The following is a 16919-nucleotide window of genomic DNA, read 5'->3' as shown; positions in this document are numbered from 1 at the left end:
TCATAGAATGAGTTTGGGAGTGTTCCTTCCTCTGCAGTTTTTTGGAAGAGTTTGAGAAGGATAGGTGTTAGCTCTTCTCTAAATGTTTGATAGAATTCACCTGTGAAGCCATCTGGTCCTGGACTTTTGTTTGTTGGAAGATTTTTGATCACAGTTTCAATTTCATTACTTGTGATTGGTCTGTTCATATTTTCTGTTTCTTCCTGGTTCAGTCTTGGAAGGTTATACCTTTCTAAGAATGTGCCCATTTCTTCCAGGTTGTCCATTTTATTGGCATAGAGTTGCTTGTAGTAGTCTCTTAGGATGCTTTGTATTTCTGCGGTGTCTGTTGTAACTTCTCCTTTTTCATTTCTGATTTTATTGATTTGCGTCCTCTCCCTCTTTTTCTTGATGAGTCTGGCTAATGGCTTATCAATTTTGATTATCTTCTCAAAGAACCAGCTTTTAGTTTTATTGATCTTTGCTATTGTTTTCTTTGTTTCTATTTCATTTATTTCTGCTCTGATGTTTATTGTTTCTTTCCTTCTACTAACTTTGGGTTTTGTTTGTTCTTCTTTCTCTAGTTCCTCTAGGTGTAAGGTTAGATTGTTTATTTGAGATTTTTCTTGTTTCTTGAGGTAAGCTTGTATAGCTATAAACTTCCCTCTTAGAACTGCTTTTGCTGCATCCCATAGGTTTTGGATCATTGTGTTTTTGTTGTAATTTGTCTCTAGGTATTTTTTGATTTCCTCTTTGATTTTTTCAGTGATCTCTTGGTTATTTAGTAACATATTGTTTAACCTCCATGTGTTTGTGTTTTTTTACGTTTTTTTCCTTGTAATTGATTTCTAATCTCAGAGCATTGTGGTCAGAAAAGATGCTTGATATGATTTCAATTTTCTTAAATTTACTGAGGCTTGATTGTGACCCAAGATGTGATCTATCCTGGAGAATGTTCCATACGCACTTGAGAAGAATGTGTAATCTACTGTTTTTGGATGGAATGTCCTATAAATATCAATGAAATCTATCTGGTTTATTGTGTCATTTAAAGCTTGTGTTTCCTTATTAATTTTCATTTTGGATGATCTGTCCATTGGTGTAAGTGAGGTGTTAATGTCCCCCACTATTATTGTGTTACTGTCAATTTCCTCTTTTATAGCTGTTAGCAGTTGGCTTATGTATTGAGGTGCTCCTATGTTGGGTGCATATATATTTATAATTGTTATATCTCTTCTTGGATTGATCCCTTGATCATTATGTAGTGTCCTTCCTTGTCTCTTGTAACATTCTTTATTTTAAAGTCTATTTTATCTGATATGAGTATTGCTACTCCAGCTTTCTTTCAATTTCCATTTGCATGGAATGTCTTTTTTCATCCTCTCACTCTCAGTCTGTATGTGTCCCTAGGTCTGAAGTGGGTCTCTTGTAGACAGCATATATGTGGGTCTTGTTTTTGTATCCATTCAGTGAGCCTGTGTCTTTTGGTTGGAGCATTTAATCCATTCACGTTTAAGGTAATTATTGATATGTTTGTTCCTATGACCATTTTCTTAATTGTTTTGGGTTTGTTTTTGTAGGTCCTTTTCTTCTCTTGTGTTTCCCACTTAGAGAAGTTCCTTTAGCATTTGTTGTAGAGCTGGTTTGGTGGTGCTGAATTCTCTTACCTTTTGCTTATCTGTAAATCTTTTGATTTCTCCATTGAGTCTGAATGAGATCCTTGCTGGGTAGAGTAATCTTGGTTGTAGGTTCTTCCCTTTCATCACTTTAAATATGTCATGCCACTCCCTTCTGGCTTGTAGAGTTTCTGCTGAGAAATCAGCTGTTAACCTTATGGGAGTTCCCTTGTATATTATTTGCCTTTTTTCCCTTGCTGCTTTCAATAATTTTTCTTTGTCTTTAATTTTTGCCACTTTGATTACTATGTGTCTCGGCGTGTTTCTCCTTGGGTTTATCCTTTATGGGACTCTCTGCCCTTCCTGGACTTGGGTGGCTATTTCCTTTCCCATGTTAGGGAAGTTTTCGACTATAATCTCTTCAAATATTTTCTCAGGTCCTTTCTCTCTCTCTTCTCCATCTGGGACCCCTATAATGTGAATGTTGTTGCGTTTAATGTTGTCCCAGAGGTCTCTTAGGCTGTCTTCATTTCTTTTCATTGTTTTTTCTTTATTCTGTTCCACAGCAGTGAATTCTACCATTCTGTCTTCCAGGTCACTTATCCGTTTTTCTGCCTCAGTTATTCTGCTATTGATTCCTTCTAGTGTCTTTTTCATTTCAGTTATTGTATTGGTCATCTCTGTTTGTTTGTACTTTAATTCTTCTAGGTCTTTGTTAAACATTTCTTGCATCTTCTTGATCTTTGCCTCCATTCTTTTTCCGAGGTCCTGGATCATCTTCACTATCATTATTCTGAATTCTTTTTCTGGAAGGTTGCCTATCTCCACTTCATTTAGTTGTTTTTCTGTGGTTTTATCCTGTTCCTTCATCTGGTACATAGCCCTCTGCCTTTTCATCTTGTCTATCTTTCTGTGAATGTCTAAATTTTTTTTTTTTTACAGTAGGTCCTTGTTGGTTATCTATTTTAAATAAAGCAGTGTGTACATGTCAATCCCAAACTCCCAATCTACCCCTCCCCCCCACCCTTCCCCCCGGAATAGTTTTATTTTTTATAGCAGTTTTAGGTTCACAGCAAAACTGAGTAGAAGGTACGGAGATGATTTTTTTGTACTAAGTCTTTGAAATCTCGTGTGCATTTTACACTTACAGCACACCCCAGTTCCCCTTACATCATTTCAGGTGCTCAGTAGCCACATGCGAAGGTTTCTAGTATATTGAACAGAACAAATCTAGACCCTCATAGAGTGCTGTAATGACTTTGGCTTTTTACTTGAATGAATTGGGAAGCAATAGAAGAGTTTTGAGTGCAACGGTGATATAATATGACTTGAGTTTTTATAGGATCTACTGTTTTGAGAATAGACAGAGAAGGGAATGTCTTCTCATGTGCCTCAGGTAGACTTTGGACAAGCTCCCATCAAAGAACTAAACTGAGGATAGATGAGTACAAATCCAATAACCGGATCTGGTTTGGGGAATTAGTGTAACTGTAGTTATCTCAATGCCCTGTCTTTGCACAGGCTGTGAATAAGATCTCTTTTCATGCTTCAGCACCCAGGTAGACCATTATCTTCTCTGGGACATCTCCTGTGTCCTGCCCCGGAAATAACTTATCCTCTACAATATTCCATCATAGTCCTAGATTTACATGCTTCTTCCCTCTCATGGACTGTGAGATCCTCAAGGCAAGGTATATAATACATTTATCTTTGATTCTAATGCCCAGTTGAGTCACTGGAAGTAAATGAGCCCTCAATAAATATGTTTTAACTTGAAGCAAAAAAAAAATTAGCTGAACAGCCCCCAAATGGAAACAACTCATATGTCCCCCAACAGAGATATATTATATATTTATACAGTTTAGTACTATACAGTGAGGAAGATAACTACACACAACCCAGATGATGATTGTAAACATTATATCGAGTGAAAGACAATGTATATGATCCCATATACGTAACGTTCATACAGGCAAAGTAATCAAAGTTGACTGGTTACTGTACACTTGGAGGAAGTGACTGCAAGCGTCAAGAGGAGGCCTCTGAGCTTCTGATAACATTCTGTTTGTTGTCTGGTTATTTGGTGTATCCATTTTTTAAAACTGTATTGAGCTATATAATTATATGTACGCTTTCCTATATGTGTATTATACTTCAATTAAAAACTTATATACCAGAGATATATAGTTTCCAAAAGACAACAAAACAAAAAAATGTAAATTATTTTAAGCGCAGCTCATTTTGCTCAGCTGTGTTATGATTCAATATGTAAGAATAAATTTATGGCTAATTGAGTAACATACAGTATATGTGTTTTTATAATTAAAAACTTCCACTAGTACAACATATGTTAAGTATTTTAAATCAGTTTCCCTCTTTCCTCCAAAAGGATTATGAGTCATAATTTGGAAAACATTTTAACATGCAGTAATTTAGTGTTTTCAGTTAATTCTCTTGTTTTTACTTTTACCTTACAATTTTCCATAAAGATGTATTTTATTTAAACATTTTAAAACATGCAGCTTCATTTTAGATACTTACTCTAGTGAAGTTGTTCTCAACCAGGGGCAGTTTTGCCCCCAGGGTGATACTTGACTATGCCTCAAGACATTTTTGGTTGTCAAAACTGGGGGGATGCTACTGGCATACAGTGGGGAAAGGCCAAGGATACTGCTAAACTTCCTGCAGTGCCCAGAGCAGCCCATTCACAACTAAGGATTATTTAATCCTAAATGTCAGTAGTGCTGAGGTTGAGAAACACTGCTCTAGTTTCATAACGTAAAGTTGGAATTTTTTAATTAGAATTTTCTTCTTAACTAATTTTAATCTCACCTTTTAGCGATTTTTGAGATATTGAAATTGCTCTGTGAATAAATTTTCTTTAGAAATATTATATTGTTAACATCTTAAAAATGACTTATTTTATTGAAAGTGTGTGCAATTTTTTTAAGTTTTCTTAAATAAAAAAAGAAAGTTTGAGAAATATGTTGTTGATAACAATTTTATTCTTCTTTCTCCAGGCTAGAAGAACAAAAGGATATCTTGTCAGAATTTCAAAGAGATTTAAATGAATTTGTTTCATGGTTGGAAGAAGCAAATAACATTACTAGTATTCCACTTGAACCTGGAAATGAGCAGCAACTAAAAGAAAAACTTGAGGAAGTCAAGGTAATTTTATTTTCTATAATCTCCCAGGACCTACTTGTATTAAGAGTATATGAATCTAGGGGCAGTTCCCATGAGGCCCAGTTGTTAGGACTCTGCACTTTCACTATCGTGGCCTGGGTTCAAGCCCTGGTTAGGGAACTAAGATGCCACAAGCCACATGGTGGGGCGAAAAAAAAAAAAGAGTATATGAATCCATTTTTTTAAATGTATTTAATCATTGATTTCCTGTCCACTAGGATATTGATAGTTCCTTACTAGTTTTTCTCACAACTTTATTTTGTCTTAGCCCAGTGAGTATGTATTTTTTAAAAAGTGTGTATGGGATATATATGTGTGTGCTTGTGTGTGTAAAATACATGGTGATACTTTTTAAACTAATTTAAAATTAATTTTAGACTTAATGGAGAATTCCACCGCTCCAAATAATTTCAAAAACTGAGGAGAATCTTTATAGAAATGAATGTCATTTCTTAGGGAAGATCTTAATTGCCAAATCAGTCTCACTACTTCAGCCTTTAACTAAAGGCATTCGATTTGCCTGAAGCAATATTTTGTTTCGGTTTGTTTTGTCTGTGGTGTTGGGGAGGTGATGTTGGTTCACTTTCTATACTGGTTGAATAGACTTTCAGTTTATTCAAGTGGTTTTTCATGCCTACCTACTGTGCTGTCTGCTTGCAATACTGATTACCTCTCCTGGCTGACTGAGATGCTTTGATTGTGCAGTTGGATGAACTTCCATGGTTTTAGTTTTAGGAAAGAAACTCTTTTGGATCTGTTTTACTTTAATTCTTGAAGGGAAGGTAAAAGGGAAAGGGAAATTAACATTTAATCATCCCCTATGTTATACTAAGTATTAGGTGTGTTTACATCTGCTATTTTATTTAATCTTATCAAACTTTGAAAATGGTTGTTATTATCCTCATTTTACGAGGTCACACAATCAAAGGGAAATGGAACTGCTTCTTTATCAATGATTCGGTTGGTTTGCACATGCAAATTAGACTCCACGTCAACTACTTATTTCTGTGAAATAAGAAATGTGTACCTGAACAGAGGATAAAGTATAAAAAGAAAAATATTGCTTAGTTCAGTAAACAAATATTGAGCACCTACTATATGTCAGATAATGCACTAGGTATTTGAGAGTCAAAAAATAAAAAGTTTTTGATCCATAGTTCATTTGAAGATGGTTATGCCATGGAAAAATAAACTCAGTCTGTTCTTGAAAATTCATCTTTCCTAAATGTATTGAGTGTTATATATAGCAATCTTATTGATAACTCATTTGAGAGACATGTTTAGTGGTGTTCACTTATTAAGAAATATGCATTGATTTCCTTTTTTCCTTAGACAGTCTAGATCAGCACTATCCAGTAGAACTTTCTGTCATGATGGATGTGTTGTACATTATCAGTTTTAGTAGCCATTAGCTGTATGTGCCTTTTGAGGACTTGAAAGGTAGCTGATGTGACTGAGGAATTGAGTTTTTAATTTTAATGACTGTTAATTAATTTAAATTTAAATAGCCTCATGTGGCAAGTGGTACTGTATTGAACAGTGCAGCTATAGATGACACAAATAAATAAAACAGTTAATAAAACTATGGTAGTTTTGTAGGTCGTGGGAAAGGGCACTTTTAATGTGATGTTAAATGAGTAAGAGAAGTTCAGGGATGTGGAGGTGTCAAAATTAAGGGTTCTTGAATGAACCCGGCCAAGTTTGAATCACAGCTCTATTGCTTGCTTCTTTTGTGTCCTTGGACCTGCTATTTAACCTCTCTGTCTCAGTTTCATTCTATGTAAGATGAAGATAATAGGATATACCTCAGAATTATTATATAAAAGTTAACTGAGATAATATATGTGAAGAGCTTAGCATAGTGCCTGGTACCTGGTATGTTCTCAAAGTTAGTTATCTCTTAATATGATAATGCAATTTCTTACTCAGTGGTATGTTACAGTGTGGAGACCTAATACCTGAGAGGATGATTAAATTTGTCCAGATTGTTCTGTTTCTGAGAGGTGTGTTTTTACACTCTTGACACTGTTTGGGGTATTGTTTTAGAGCTCATCATACTACATAACATTTTTCTCTTGAAAAAGAAATCTCTGAGGGATAAGATATTCTGATCCTTTCTAGGATGGGCTGATTTACTTGGGAGTGGGCGTTTTAGTCCACCAAGCTCTGTGCTCTGTAGAAAACTTGGTATTTGAGGAACCAGTGGGCCTCCAGCCTTGCTTCATTTTGATAGACTAATCAATAGAGGCAAAGACAAAGTAGTTGGCATTGTGCTGTAATTCATTTTAAACGTTGTTGCATTTGTCTGTTTCAGTTACTGGCAGAAGAGTTGCCCCTGCGCCAGGGAATTCTAAAACAATTAAATGAAACTGGAGGAACAGTGCTTGTAAGTGCTCCCATAAGCCCAGAAGAGCAAGATAAACTTGAAAATAAGCTCAAGCAGACAAATCTTCAGTGGATAAAGGTTAGCCGTTAACCATCTGTCCTGTCACATGTGTTAAATGTTGCAAGCATTTGTTTTGTTTCATGGTGCTTAATTGGTGGGGGTGGGGGAGAGGGGCTGGTTTTGTGGATTGTTATTTGTGTTATATATTTTTTTAAACTTGACCATTTGATTTGGCTGTATGATTTGTTGTGGATGGAAGGAATGGTGATGGTGAACGACGGTACGTTAATGACCAAATGCCAAGATATACACCACTATTACTTTATATGAACTATTCTAAAGAATTAGACTGGAAGGCGGATGAAGTGATTAATTTAGTGTTCAGGTATATACTGACAATATTAAACCAAGATGGAGGTGGTCTAGCTCAACAAGTATCATAAATCAAAATTACTTATCCTTACCTATAATATAGACTTAACCAGTGATTAATGCATGATAAACTTCTCCAAAAGGTGTTTTATTTATTTATTACTATTTATTTACTTATTTACTTACTTGTGAGTCTTCATCTTTCTAACTTGGATACTTTTTAAATCTAATATTTTAAAATGCTTATCAAAGTAATGCATACTTATTCTTTAAAACCAAGTAGTGCATATGAATTTATAATGAAAAGCAACATCAGTTGATCCATCACTATTTAGCGAAAGGCAGTCTTCTTCCCACTGTACTGCTGTGGCAACTTTATCATAAATCAAGTGAACATATATGCATGAATCTGTTCTGGATTCTCTATTCTCTTCCATTTGATTATCACTGTCCTTCAACTAGTACCACACTGGCTTTATAACAATCATCTTTCAACAGCTTTATTGAGATATAATTTATATACCATACAATTCACCCATTTTAAAGTGTACAAATCAATGGTTTTGGTATATTTACTTTTTAAATTGTGGTAAAATATATATAACATAAAATCTGTCATTTTAACCATTTTAAGTGTATAATTCACTGTCATTTATTATATCCACAATGTGAAACCATTACCATTGTCTATTGCTAAAACATTTTCATTACCCCAAACAGAAATTCTGTAACCATTAAGTAATAACTCCCCATACCCCTACCCCCGACCCCCCCCCAAAAAAGTAACCTCTAATCTACTTTCTGTCTCTATGAATTTGCCTATTCTAGATATTTCATATAAGTGGAGTCACACTGTATTTGTCCCTTTGTGTCTAGATTATTTTACTTGGCATAAGGTTTTAAAGTTTCACCCATGTTGTAGCAGGTATCGGAACTTCATTCCTTTTTATGATTGAACAAGATTATATTGTGTATGTGTGTATATATTCAATATATATACACATACGTATGTGTATATATACATGCATGTATACATACAATGTATATATGTGTATATATACCTACATATACATATAATATATACATACATACATGTATACGTGTGTGTGTGTGTGTGTATATATATATATATATATATATATATATATATACACACACACATACACACAAACCCAACATACTTGTTTTATAAAAAAAATTGGGGATCTGGTAGTGTAAATCCTCCAACCTTATTCTTCTTAGTCCAGAGTGTTTTTTGCTATTTTTGGTTCTTTGGTTTACCAAATAAGTTTTAGAACCAACTTGTCATTTTTTACGAAAACCTGCCAGGATATTGATTTGAATTGTGTTGAATTTATAGATCAATTAACATTTTTACAATATTGAGTAATCGAATCCGTGAAAATGTTACATCCCTTCATTTATTTAGGTCTTCTTGAATGCCTTTTTAGAAATATTTTGCAGTTTTCAATCCAGAGGACCTGCACATGTTTTATTAGATTTAATCCCAGATATTTGATATTTTGATCCTTTTATAAATGGGATTCATTTCAAATTTTATTTTCTTTTTGTTGCTGGTATATAAAAATAGATTTTTTTTTTTTACATTAAGCACACATCCAGTGTCCTCGCCAAATTCACTTACTAATATTAATGCCTTGTAAAACATTTTGGATTATTTTAATGTACACAATCGTGTCATCAAATAGAGGAAGTTGCTCTCTTTTCAATCCTTATGATTTTAATTGTTTTTGCATAAACTTGGACCCCTAAAACAGTGTTTAATAGAAGTGGTGATAATGGATAGCCTTGGTTCATTCCCTGTTTCAGGTGGAAAGCTTTCAGTAATTGATCATTAAATACGATGTTTCTTGTAGGACATTTTATAGATCCTCTTAATCAGATTAAGGAATTTTTCCTTGTTCCATTTCTCAAGTTTTTATTATCAATATGTATTGAACATATTCATATACTTTCTCTGCATTTATTAAAATGATTCTATGATCTTTCTCCTCTGAATGTGATAAACAACAGCCATTGTTTTTGGAATGTGAAACTACTCTGGGATTCCAGAAATAATTTCTATTGGTCATGATGTCTTGTACTTTTTATAGATTGCTAGATTCAGTTTTCTAATATGCTGTTTATGATTTTTATCTTTGTTCATGGCAGGAAACGGTCTGTAATTTTTTTTGAATCCTTCTTGAGTGTTGATAGCATTGTTAGACTAGACTTATAAAACAAGTTGAGAGGTGCTCTCTTTCTTTGTTCTGAAATAACTTGAAGACTGGTATCATTTCTTCCTGAGATGTTTGGAAGAATTCACTTGTAAAGCCGTCAGTGCATGGGGTATTATGTTTTGTTTTGTTTTATTGTTATTGTTGGTTTTTTTTGGTGAGAAAGTTTTTGATAATTGATCCATTTTTTAGATAGATACAGGGATGGTTAGATTTTTATTTCTTTGTGTGTCAGCTTTTTTAAGTTGTGCCTTTCAAGGAATTTGTCCATTTCCATGCTATTTTCCCTTTTGGGGCTGTAGACTTTGTTCATACAGCTAGTGATCCTTTATATATTTATATTTAAGAATGAGAAAATAGAAAGACTGCAAGCTCTAAGTACCTGGATGGGTCTTGTTAACTGGGATATTTTACTCTATGTGCTAAGGTAGAGAGCTGAGTCTCTTGTTGAAAGAGAACTTCAAAGTCTATAACGCAGTGGGCTTTATTCTGAGGTATCCATACCAACTGCTGAGATTCCTTCCAGACACCAAGTTCAGTTTCTTTAGGTAAGAACTACACTTATTGTTTTGATTTATGTTTATTTTTGCCTGTAGGTAAGTGCTAAGGGAAGACCATTCATTGTGTGGTAGTTTTGATATTGACACAAATTTTCATCTACAAACTTTCAGTACCCAAATTTTACATGCTTCTTATTCCCAAATACCATGACATCTTTAATCCAAATGCTCTCCAGGTTTTGCCAAGTTCAGATCCCCCTGTGCCTAAAGCTTCTTCTCTCTTACTTTATATGTCCTCATATGTACTTTCTCCATATGTGCTTTTGACCTTCCAAGGATGTTTTGAAACCTCTCATCCACTTTTGACTACAGTTCTGCTACCTTATTGAGCATATTTAATACCTGTTAACTTTGTTCTATTCAAAATATAAAGCAAATTGTAATCCTTTAAATCAGGAGCAAAATCCATGCCAAGAAAATATTGTAGAACTATAATTTTCATGTAATATAAAATGGCTTCTTTCAAAAATGGCACAGTTGCCTCTAAAGAATTGCTTGTTATTCATCAATACTCAACTAAATTGAGAGGTGTGAACAAGTTATACTGAGAGAAGTTTCCATATGTAGATGATTTGAAAATAAAATAATAGAGACTTAATTTTGAATTGTGTCAGGATATTCATTATATTTTTAAATTGATGGTGCTGAAGTTCCTGTAATGGATCTTTTGCATGACTGATAAAATATTTATGAACTGAAATGAGTACCAATTATATGGCATTAAATTCAAAATGTGTGTTTTGATCTCTATAATTCAAGCAACTAGGTATTTGGGAAAAAATCTTTTATTTTTATCTATCAACACTATTTAAGTTTTTTGAGTTAATTTTTTTCCTACTGAAAAATGTAAAGTTTCTTCCTTTAATAATTTCACAATAGCCACGTAAACATATAGACACTTGCATCTGGAGGGAATGTATTTTCCTAGTAATTAAATTTTGTAGCCACATAACAATACAAATAAAATCATTCCTCATAGGAAGAGAACAAGGAGGAAAGATGCCCCAAAATATTCCACAATATCTCAGTATATCTTGATATTACAAAAAGGAACACAAAAATTATAATTGTAGGAAATGTGAGAGAACTATCAAAAACGTACAATAGCAGCTTTGTGAATAGTGAAACGTGAGTCAAGCTTTTATCTTTTCTGCAACAGAATAAAAAGTCAATTTTTTATGATAGAAAATTAAGACTATGAGTACCATCTTGTGTAGACTTACGTTACTGTATCACTCATAATATCTGTCTTATCCCAAAATTATAATTTTCATACTATATCTTTGCCACCAAATGTCATAGAAGTTGGAATGTTATTCACTAGTCATATTAAAAATTATTTGTCACTTCTCAATCCCTATGCCACCCTATCCCTGTTGGCTTAAATTTAAGAATAGAAAATGAATGATTAGTGCCAGATTTATGTCATTACACAAGTCAACAGTTTAAAAAGAATAAGATGGTCAAGATGATCAAGAGACAGTCTTGATCATCATTAAACCTCAGATTCTCAGTCATTAGAAGGGAGAAGAAATAATGGAGACCCCTTCCCTCTATTCTCCAGCACACTCCTTCATCTAAAGGCTAGAGTGAGTGTTATAATTGTAACTGGTAGGTCATGGTTGCGGGGGTACAAACATGCCAATTCCTTAACAGTTAGTATCTCTAAAACTGTCCTACTATCTCAGTATCTGGTGGCAGGTGCCCTTCTCCACAGCTAACTCTAATATGTTGTACCCTGTGTATTTAGCCAACTTACCAATTACTTTGGCACGTTTATGTTTTTATTACTGAAGAGAGAAGACAGCGATGGGAGGTAATATAGCTATTCCTTTAAGGGAGTGGTGGACTCTGTAATGGGTTTGTTGTAGAACTGTGTTAACTTGCCGTGGCCTGGGTAGCATCTCTTTATAGCAGAGATGGAAAATGTTGCTTTGAAGCAGAATCTAGGTCTTGGTTTAAATTGTGGCTTCCTCCAGATAAGGATCATGAAGTGATATCCTCATTTTTGCCTAATACATATTTTGAGCTTTACAGTCTAACAATAATATCCTTAAGATCTACAAAATGGGAATGTTATTAAAGCTAGCCTCTGTGTTTTTCTCTCTCTAAGTGTCTCACACATGATCTTTATACACATGTCTGATTCTGTGTTGATTTCAATATTTATCACTCATCATATTTCTTTGTATGTTCTCTGAACTTTGTGTGTGTGTATGCGTGTGTGTAAGGGGTTCTCCCTCCCTTCCAACCTCTTCCCCATCACTATTACCCTCTTCCTTTTTACTCTGTTATATATGTCTTTGCCTATGAATTGATATCTTTCTATGTCTACCATGAATCTACTTTCCTAAATTCATGTATGTCAGGTTTTTTTTCTGCCTGGGTAGTGTATGCAACACATTCTCTCCTACTCTCTCTTTCTTTGACTCTACCTTTTAATCCTTCTTTCGTCTTCTCCTGTCCTTGTCACTTTGTGTCCCCTTTCTTCATTGTTCTTTTGGTGCGTTATGTGTAGGTATTTTTCCAGCTACCCATTATTCAGAACCAAAATATGTTTTATCAGCCTTAATTTTTGAATCATCTTATAAGCTTCCTATACTTGGTTGAAAAGGTGGAAAGAAGGAACATTTATTTTGTAGACTCATAGGATTATTCAGATGGAAGGAGCCTAACGAAACCCAGTTACTTTCGCATCTTCTAGATTAGAACACTGAGTCCTAGAAAGGTTTTGTGACTTATTTGAGAACACATTATTTAAATGTAAAGGTTTTTCCAAATTAAATGTTTTTTTTTTAACTTTTCAGTGAAACTCAAGTGTTTTTTCTGTGGATAATATGGTAGAAAGAAAGAAAAAACATGGTTTCCCATGTCATTCCATTGCTCATTTGAAGGAAAAAATTGAGATTTCTTTTCATTTAAAGAAACCATATGAGTGTTTTTGCTTTGCTTTTTACCCTTTTTGGAAAACTGGATGCTGTGTTTTCAAATTATTTTCCAGAACCTTCTTTACTGTGGACCATTTGTAATTGTGGAATACAGGAACACATGTTTATGTTTCAGAATTAGTTATATGTCTATTTTTGATGTTAAATAACTTAACAGGTAGTATATATTATACATTCCTATTAGTCACAATAAATAAATTTCATTTTATTGAATACATTTAAAATTTTGCCTCATATTTTGCCATTTATTTGTAAATAGTAAATTACTATTTTAATTTGTTAAGGCCTAGGCATTATTAAATAGTGCATATAAAGACTTAAAATATTTTACAAACACAAATAAGAAATTTTGCTGGAAGGCGAATTTCAATTAAGTGCACCTTAACAAAAAAATATCATCCACTTTACCTAGACATAAATAAGGTTTAAAAATTAATATATGTAGCAAACTTTAATATAGGAATAACTTTTGTAATATTGATAATAGTACAAGGATTGTTTTCAAACTAAATCACAAAATAAATATTATGAAAGTAAAAATACATATGGTGAAACTCATAGGCCAGACGATCTACAATATACAAATGACTGTATCTAAATTTCCAGAAATCTGGTTCATTTTGTATTAACCCCTAATCATGTTACTTCTTAGTATCCATCCAAGCAGTAAACATTTTAGATTTGTTCTTTTTATTTGTGTCAGGTAAATAAACGTTTGGTCTTTTTCCAGGTATGTTTGTCATGTAATGCCAGCCGTTATTTGCCTTTGCTATAACTCTGGAGACTAAAAAAGAGAAAGTTAAATCAAGCTAAAGCTCGGCATTTCCATTCCTTGCTCAAAAGTGGACATTTGCTCCGATGGATTATTTTCCTAGCAAAGACCATGATTAATAGATTGTTCTAGTAGTGACCATTCAATCCTGCCCTTAATGTGTGAACTACTTTTGTTAACTACAGAAAAGAATCTTTGCAAGAAATACAAAAAACTGGTATTTACCTATTTGCTATTAAGATACATAGCCTGATAATTCTTGAAAGTCCATCATCTTGGAAGTTTCTTTTATATAGTTAATAATTACATCGTAACATTTATTCATTCATTTAAATCATTCATTCAACAGACATCTAATGAGTGACCACTGTATGCCACATGCTCTCCTAAGGATATCATAATCAGTTCCCACCCTTGCCTTACTTAACGGACATTCAGAATTACATAGGGCTTGGCATTTTAACTACTCATATCTCTAATTTGTAGTTGCTAAATAGTTTGAAGCTGAGAGTTGAGTGGCAGAGTCGTAATTAAAAGTTTATAACATAAGCATCCTTGACTTTGCTTCCTATAATTTCACACTAAGATAGGGGTCCTTACTAGGTTGTGTGTCATGAGTCATGATTTTGCCTGTTGTCCCATCATAATTTTGAATAGCTCCCTCTTTCACTCTCATGTGTGAGCTCCCACTTTGGAAGACTGAAAAAATATATAAGGTTTACCCCAGTTATGAGAACAAACATCAGGCTCTTAAAGGTGGGCCTGGCCCAGTACTCAACAAGTATTATTATCATCACTGCTAATGTTCTCTTGACACTTCTGTAAGTTGAGATGTTTGGCCTGTCCAAGAAACCTGTTTGCCATTACTACCAAATTAATCACAATTTAATAAGTTTATAATAATATGTGGTTTTTAACTTTCCAAATGATCGAAGTTTCAGGCAATGCCAAGAATATGGATCAGACATTTTACAAATGAAAAGTAAACGGGAGTCGTGAGGAGGCAGTTTATCATGGTGATTAATAGTGAGGTTTATGGATTATAGATTCTACCCTTCAGTTATAACATCTGCAAAATTCAGGTAATCATATAACATACTTTCCAGGTTGTGGTGAAAATTCAATGAGATAGTGCATGGGAAATGCATAACACAGTAGCTGGTGCATTGTAATTGGTCAAAAATGTTAACTTTAATTTAAAAATTAGGTGTAATGTTAGAACAGAAAAACACAAAGACCAAGCATGAAACTCTTGCTCAGTCACCTTTTTTTCAAGTGTGGTAAGAGGACTTAACATGAGGTCTAACGTCTTAACACATTTTTAAGAGTACAATACAGTATTGTTAACTCTAGGCACTATATTTTATAACAGATCTCCAGAAGCTTTTCATCTTGCATAGCTGAAACTACATCCATTAAACAATTTCCATTTCCTTCCCTCCCTCCCTTGCCCCTGGTAACCATCATTCTACTCTCTGTTTCTATGAGTTTGACTATTTTAGATACCTCATTTAAGTGGAATCATGCAGTATTTGTCCTTCTGTGACTGTTTATTGTTGTTGGGGTATTTTTGGTTTTTTTTGTTTTTGTTTTTGTTTTTTTTTTTTTTTGCTAAACATAATGTCCTCTAGGAAGATCCACATTCTTGTATGTGGGGGGGATTTCCTTCTTTTTTAAGGCTGAATAATATTCACCATCTTATTCAAGCAGTTATAAATATGGCTCTTAGGGAGAAAGCTAAAATATGTGCCACCATTATGAGTCCAAAAGCTGGACCAGAGGAGAGATAGAAGCACCAAAACTAAGAAAGAACCCTAATGGAAGGCACAGAGAGTTTATAGACTGTGGTCTCCCTTTCCACTGATCTCATTATTCTCATTATCTAGGACTGGCTAGCAGTTCAGATTAAAAGTACTGAAAAATGATGGGTTTTTTTTCTCCTCACATCGGCCATGAAGTAAGTCCAAGTAGTCCACCATTGTTTTCAAGCACCAACATTTTCACGCTTTAAGTATGAACATAATTTAAGATGACTTTTTTTAACCCTGAGCATCTTTGTAATCTACTCACCTGACTTTAACTCAGAAATCCAGACAAAGTGTAATTGAGCCTTCACACTGCTTCCCCGCCCGCTTCCCCTACCTTCATTCTGCATGTTGGTTTCCTCCATTTTGGTGGAGTGAGTGATGAGAAAGCATTTGTAGAAAGTTTCATTGGAGCCAGATAACGTTCTATCAGGAAACTTCAACCTAATTCTAGATAATGTGTTCATTTCAATGCAGTGCTATTTTTAAAGATAAGAACAAAGAAAAATCCAGCATGCATTGTAAAGCACTGATACTTGTGCAGCAACTCATTTCCATATTAAAACTTTACTTTTCCACTCTACACATACAGAGAGTGTGCATGGAGTATGTAAATTTGTCATTTAAATATGCTGTGGACCAGACTTTATTAAAAAGGTAAACTAATTTCAGATGAAAACCAGATGTGACTATTCTTGGCAAACTTTCTCCCCTGTTCACAATGAATTTAAAATGAAGAGAAGTATAATGATGATTTAAAACAAAGGAAAAAATTTCATAACTCTGACCTTCAGTGTGACATTTTTGAAGTAAGTCCTTTATTAGCACAAAGATGTTTGCCCTTTAGCAATGAATATTAGAAAGGAGAAGAAATGATATGATAAAAAGAGATTTCGCTAATATAAAAAGTTGCTCCTCTTGTTTCTACAATGCCTTTGCTTTGACATGACTAGATTATATAGTGTCAACCCTGACACTAGAGGGGTCGCCTTTCTTTCTAATAATTTAATGATCTTGAAATGGCATTAAATGGAGGTTTTCATATGCCAACTCCTTAA

At 33.9% G+C, this 16919-nt stretch overlaps 1 protein-coding gene across 1 annotated transcript in view; it reads left to right on the top strand.

Annotated features, from left to right (window-relative positions):
* Positions 1-16919, top strand: part of DMD (dystrophin) — a 1739631-nt gene that overhangs the window by 906055 nt on the left and 816657 nt on the right. The window contains exons 43-44 of the mRNA XM_068533304.1: positions 4616-4763; positions 7096-7245. Of these exons, the coding sequence (XP_068389405.1) occupies positions 4616-4763; positions 7096-7245 (298 nt within the window). The remainder of the gene's footprint in view (positions 1-4615; positions 4764-7095; positions 7246-16919) is intronic.

The sequence above is a fragment of the Eschrichtius robustus genome, chromosome X (genome assembly GCF_028021215.1).
Source record: "Eschrichtius robustus isolate mEscRob2 chromosome X, mEscRob2.pri, whole genome shotgun sequence".
NCBI lineage: Eukaryota > Metazoa > Chordata > Mammalia > Artiodactyla > Eschrichtiidae > Eschrichtius > Eschrichtius robustus.
This window is presented reverse-complemented; position numbering and strand designations above follow the sequence as displayed.